The following is a 6,781-nucleotide window of genomic DNA, read 5'->3' on the forward strand; positions in this document are numbered from 1 at the left end:
AATGAAGGAAAGAGTGATAGTAATCAATTACTTTCTCAAAATGAAATATTATATAAAGTGAAATAACAAATAACAATACTTAAGGGAGCCTAGTAGCCAGTTTTGTAATCTTTTTAAATTTGCATTAGCGCCAGGTTTTTAAGCTGTTTTCTTTACACAATGTTAATGCTTTTAGTATTTAATCTAGAATGAAGAAATCTTTTTTTTAATTCTGCATTAAAATACATAATGCAGCAGCCTACATTCAAGATGTTTCATATTTGGATCTGTAGTTCATATTTTGATCTTTGTTTTCATGTGGCCTACCGTTTTGAACTGAAAAGATTAAATGTGATGTGTTAGACTTTCCTTTTTCATTTCCAAGCCCTCAGATATTCTTTGATACAGTATACAAAATGATGCCAACTCTGAGTGTAAGTTGTAAAGTATCTCTGAGGATACAGAAGCATCTAGTTTTTTTAAAAAAATGAATGAATAACAGATTCAATATAAAGAATTATCACTATATATGTAATATATATTCTTATAGACTTACATAGAGTAAAAATTAGAAGAGATAAAAATAAACAGATTCTCACATTCTAGTGTCAAAACGCATTATAGAACACCTTGTGAGGGTTGAGTAGTGACTGAGAGAAAATCTTTTCTTTGGTTATTTCAGGGAGGAAAGGGTGATACAATTGTCCTACTCCAATAAACACTTACAGAAGATTTCTTTTCAATCTAAAATTAAAGAACTAACAAATCACCAAAATATCAGTTTAAGACAAGCTGGAGAGATTAACTGACAAAGTTCATTGAAGGAATGCTGAAGGGTAGCCCCAAGGATCATAGTTTATACTAGGTCAGTTTAAAACTAGCCTCTGAGAGTATACTCAGATCTGCCTTGGGCCCTAAGTTACTTTTATTTCTCTGTGTCTCTTTCTTCCTGTTTATGAATAACTTTTTAAAAATATCATTCATCTGTTTTTAAAATTAATTTGATGGATGTCCATTAAATGTCTGTGCCTCAACTAGAGACTAGTATGGTTGGAAAAATATGAAATTTATTGCTATTCTATTTTCTGAATTTACTTAGTTCTGCTCTTTGTAATATTTTCATGTTTCCTTTGACTTAGAGATGCTACTCTCGATTTGATTAAATTCCTTAGAAAAGGGTAGATTTTTTAAAAGTACATTTTGATTCTAAAATAAGGACATTAGGTTTTTATTAGAATTTGATGGTATTTTTTCTTTATTTGGATTCTATCCTAGTGGTAATACACAGTTGACCTCTGAACAACATAGGGGTTAGGGGCAGTGACCCTCATACAGTAGAAAATTTGCATATAATTTACAGTTCGCCCTCCTTGTACACAGTTCCTCCATATCCACTATTCTGCATCCATGGATTCAACAGTATTTACTGGTGAAAAAGTCCTCCTATAAGTGGACCAGCGCAGTTCAAACCCATGTTGTTCAAGGGTCAACTGAATAACAAACAATTGCATAGTAACTGTTTTTATGATGTCTTTTGAAGTGAGAAATTTCATCATTCCACACTTATTGTAAATTTCTTTTTATCATGTCCCTCAGTTAAATATTGTTCTTTGATTTTATCAAGCCCTCCAGGCCAGTGATCCTTGAACTTTCTGTATATGTTTCCTCCTCTCTTTTCTTATTCAGTTTAGATTCTATGACTCTGTTGTCTTGTTGTCCTTCTACCTTTCTCCTAGTAAAACCCCACTCTCTAATGGAGCCAACTGAGCCTCTTTTCCACATCTACATAGCTGCTAGTAATTTTAGAGAAAATCCCGCAGCCTTATGAATTGGCATCACTGTAACTAAATGAGTAACTGATCTCAAATACCGGTTGTCCCATCCCTACTATATAGCAGCCTTCCTTTAATTCATCCCTGAATAGCTTTCTCTCCTACTCGCCACTTTGGGCATTTCGACCTTTCTCTACTCTCCCAAAACATGGTATCTCACTCCTTGGTGATATTACATCTAGATTCATAGGAAATAAAATCAGTTGAAATGATTTCAGTATAATATCACTAATCCTGTAGGATCACGTGCATTCACATGAATACTTTCTTTCATTGATGAAGGAAGCATCCTGCTTCCCGATTCATTCCTCTTCTTGCACTCTGGAATTCTCCTATCCCAACCCCCAGATAACTTACACTATTATTTCCCCCCTTTCTCACATATATATATATATGTGTATATATATATATATATATATATATATAATATTTTTAACCTCTCCCTTCTATTGGCATTTTTCTTTTTGCATTCAATGTGATAAACTCTCATGATTAAAAAAAAAGTCTAACCCCAAACCCAGGTCTCTTTCCAGCTGCCTACTTTCTCCTTCTCTTCAAGGATGTAGTTATTGAAAGAGTTCTCTACACTTGCTTTCTATAAGTTCTTTCTTTCTACTCATTCCCCAGTCTGTACAACCTGGCTTTCTTCCTTGTGCTCTGCTGAAATTATTCTCACTGAGGTGTCCACTAGCTTCAGAGTGTCAAGTCCAGAGGAACCTTTTTAGACCATCTTAAACCTAGAGAGCATTTGCACTGCTGAATAGTTAGTTCCTTTGGAAACACTCTCTTTCCTTGGTTTCTATGACATTGATCTCTCTTGCATTTCTTCCAGCTTCTCTGACCACTCCTTCTCAGTATTTTGTATGGATTTACCCCAACAGTTACGCAAATGGGACAAAAGTAGTAATGGAGGCCTCAATTCATATGCCTAAATATTTTAATATTGTCAGTCAGGCTTAAAAACTATTGTGTTCTAACCTCCTAATCTGGAAGACGGAGTTCAAATAAATATAGAATTCTCAGATTCTGTGGAGTTCCACATCAGACCTTGGAGGCATGAGCAGAGCCACCACTCCCTGACCTGCAGCCAGGCCCTTCTTTTAAACCCACTCCTGATTCTTTCCAGTAGCAAAAAGGGGTCCTATGTACCTACGTGTAGACTTTAGTCTGCACATCCAAGTTCTTTTCATATCGCACCCCACACACAGCACACAAGAGTAGTGTATTGACCGTTCTTCAAGCCTAAGAGTGTACATACCGGCAGCACAGTTGGTACTCAGGACAATGGACCCTATGAAGAGGACTGTGCGACACTTGGTGCAAGCTCCCAGCCATTTGGAGAAGGAATTCTGGGGTCCTGGGTACCCAGAGTATGGTCTAGGGTGTAAGCTTCAGGTAAGCACATTCCCTTGTCCCTGTACATTCCTTATTCCATGAGCAGCACAGCCCAGGGCTCTCTAAGCATGGGGCTCAAATCCCACTTGCCCTAGTTTATGGGCAGCCATAAAAATCTTGATGTTCTTCCAGGTTCTATTTTTGACCTTCTCTTTTTCACACTTTACCTATGCCTGGGTGATATCATCTATTCCCATGGCTTCAGAAGTTACTTTCAATCAACTGATGACTCTCATATCTATATCTCAAGCCCAGATCTCTCTCCTGAGTTTGAGACTATATCTCAGTACTTATTAGACATGACTTATTACTCATAGTATTCCCCAATCTGAATTCACCATCTTTTCTATCCCATTGCTATCCATTAAGTTCCCCAGTCCAGAAACCTGGGCTCCATACTTAATCTCTTTTTCTCATTCTCTGCGTCTAGATAATCACCAAGTTCTAGGAACATTTTCTAAAATTCTCTCCATTCCATCGAATTTTCTCCATTTCCACTGCCACTCTACTAGTTGAAGCCACCATGATCTCTACATCTCTACAGCAAGAACTTCCTAAACCATCTTGCTAAATAAATATCTAGTTAAGTCACTTCCCTGTTTAACCCTTTCAGTTCTTACTGCTCTCAGGATAAAATTCAAACTCCTTAATTGTTGAATGAGCCTTATATTATCTGGTGCCAACTTTCTCATCTATTTCCATTCGCAGCCATATGCAAAGTGTAAGTAATCCCTAGAATGCGTCATGCCCTCTAGCCTCTGAGCCTTCCTACCAGCTGCTCCAACCCCCACCATTCCTTTACTTGGCTAATATTTGTCATCACATTCTTCTCTCTGATGTCACTTTCTTCAAGAAGTTTTCTTTTACTATGAGTTATGTATTCCTCTTATTTGACCCCATACCACATATCACACTGTATTATAAATGATCCCTAAGTTGTTGTCACTCCCTCTAAACTGTAAACTCTTTGAGAATATAGATTAGGTTTGTCTGGCTTAACTTTTAAACTCTTGACGTTGCAATATCTTAATTGTATGCTACAAGATAATTACTCATCATATTTTTTCTTCCATTTTCATTACTCTGACCATTACCTTCATCTCATTTAGGGGACATTTCTTCAAACCTGTAATAATACTAGCCACATGAAAGTATTTTTCCAGAATGCAGTTCTGTGGATCAGCATCACATGTTAGGCACCTACAACAGCATACTATAAAGGTTTATAAGAACTTCACATATATTTTAAAGAAGGATTTATCTGTAAGATTTACCTATCAAAGTAGCTAAGTATTAGTAGGAGAACCCACTGTTTTAGTGGCAGAAGTTTTCAAAGATAAAATATTCTGTCCAAAGCTGGCAATATTTGAAGGAGAAAAATTTAAACTACTATTTCATGCACCAGACTCTTTTATAGTTAATATTAGATATTATGTTGAAGTAAAATACTGAAGTAAAATTAAATTAGTTGAAGTAAATGTTAAAGGGAAAACTACAAATATCCTTCAGTCAAGAAAATGTACAGAAAACTAACAATGGGTATACATACATACCAGCACCATTGCACATGTGTCTAAATAAGAAAGGGTTGATGCAAAAATGAATAATTATCCATTTCAAGAAGCAAAACAATGAAACATAGTATTTTCCAAGTTTATAAGTAAGTGCTTTGGGAAATATCCTATTTTTATATAGCCCTAAATTTCATTCAGTTTATCAGACAATATCAGCTTTTAACAGTATTTTAATTGTGGCATTTAAAAATTTTCCAGAATGACATGTATTGGATCTATGATCTTTCTCTAATATAGCACCTATATCAACCAAATTAAGCCTACACAATTGTGAGATAACAAGTGTTATAACCAGATCACTCTCGCTTTTATGATCTTTGAAGCTTGGTCACTGATGTTTAAAGTACGCAAAAACAAGTATAATCCCTGACTTACTTTCACCTGGTATTTCTTCTTTCTCCTATAGTGGCTGAGCTCTAGACAAGTGGACATTTTAATAGAGAATGAAAATAAGATAACACACAATTATAACTTTTAGGCTAGATGCATTTTCATGGTGGCATTAGAACAAGTGCAAATGGCTTGTGAAATTTTTATTACTAATCCTTTTTGTAGGTGAAGAGTATTTGTGAGTCTCAGCAGAATTAAAGAGCTTAAATACTTGATCTAAAGAATAAGAGATACCATATTATGGAAAATGGAAGTGATGAGTTAACTTTGTACTTTTATATTTTTAGTCCAACCACTTATTTTGTTCTTTTTTTTCTTTTTTACTTGTCTCCCCCTCTGTCTTTCAGGGGAAAAGCTCATGCGATTCAGCTACCCAGACATTCACTTTGATATGAACTTAACATATGAGAAGGAGGCTGAGCTGATGCAGTCTCATATGATGGACCAAGCCATCAACAATGCAATCACCTACCTTGGAGCTGAGGCCCTTCACCCTCTGATGCAGCACCCACCAAGCACAATCGCTGAGGTGGCCCCAGTTATAAGCTCAGCTTATTCTCAGGTCTATCATCCAAATAGGATAGAAAGACCCATTAGCAGGGAAACCTCCGATAGTCATGAAAACAACATGGATGGCCCTATCTCTCTCATCAGACCAAAGAGTCGACCCCAGGAAAGAGAGGCCTCTCCCAGCAATAGCTGCCTAGATTCTACTGACTCAGAAAGCAGCCATGATGACCACCAGTCCTACCAAGGAAACCCAGCCTTAAATCCCAAGAGGAAACAAAGCCCAGCTTACATGAAGGAGGATGTCAAGGCTTTGGATACCACCAAGGCTCCTAAGGGCTCGCTGAAGGACATCTACAAGGTCTTTAATGGAGAAGGAGAACAGATTAGGGCCTTCAAGTGTGAGCACTGTCGAGTCCTTTTCCTAGACCATGTCATGTACACCATTCACATGGGTTGCCATGGCTACCGGGACCCACTGGAATGCAACATCTGTGGCTACAGAAGCCAGGACCGTTATGAGTTTTCATCACACATTGTTCGAGGGGAGCACACATTCCACTAGGCCTTTTCATTCCAAAGGGGACCCCTATGAAGTAATGAACTGCACATGAAGAAATACTGCACTTACAATCCCACCTTCTTCAGATGTTGACATATTTTTTTTTTAATATTATTACTGTCATTAATTCTTATTTTGTGGACGCAGTGTCATTTGCTCTGCCTAATTACAATAAGGAAGGAAGAAACAGAAGAGAGAAGGGATGGGATATTGTTTCTTGACAACTTGGCTTGTTTATTTTATGGGAATTAAAGAGCAGTTCATTTCTGCCATGCATAGATGTTAAGGTATATCATGCTTTGAGAAAAAAATAATCACTTGATTCGTAAAGATTCACACCTAAGGATTCTAATTTGCCACTGATGTTCAGGATTATGATTGAAGGCAGGAAAGATTAGCGTTTTCTGGGTAGGACTTTCACAGTTAAAATGGGATAAGTAATTTTACTGTTCAAAGAAGAATTTGTTTCAAAATGTAAACTTTTTTTTTTCCCTCTAGAGATCATGGAACACAAACACATTATTTTCAGTGATAACTCCTTG

At 36.8% G+C, this 6,781-nt stretch overlaps 1 protein-coding gene across 8 annotated transcripts in view; it reads left to right on the forward strand.

Annotated features, from left to right (window-relative positions):
* The window catches only part of IKZF2 (IKAROS family zinc finger 2), a 168,221-nt gene extending 161,708 nt beyond the window's left edge, over positions 1-6,513 (forward strand). For all 8 annotated transcript variants that reach the window (XM_024763197.1, XM_024763196.1, XM_024763193.1 and 5 more), the window contains one exon: positions 5,518-6,513. In XM_024763197.1, the coding sequence (XP_024618965.1) occupies positions 5,518-6,242 (725 nt within the window). In that variant the 3' untranslated portion in view covers positions 6,243-6,513. The remainder of the gene's footprint in view (positions 1-5,517) is intronic.
* The last annotated feature ends 268 nt before the right edge of the window (positions 6,514-6,781 follow it).

The sequence above is a fragment of the Neophocaena asiaeorientalis genome, unplaced genomic scaffold, assembly GCF_003031525.2.
Source record: "Neophocaena asiaeorientalis asiaeorientalis breed wild unplaced genomic scaffold, Neophocaena_asiaeorientalis_V1.1 scaffold86, whole genome shotgun sequence".
Classification (NCBI taxonomy): domain Eukaryota; kingdom Metazoa; phylum Chordata; class Mammalia; order Artiodactyla; family Phocoenidae; genus Neophocaena; species Neophocaena asiaeorientalis.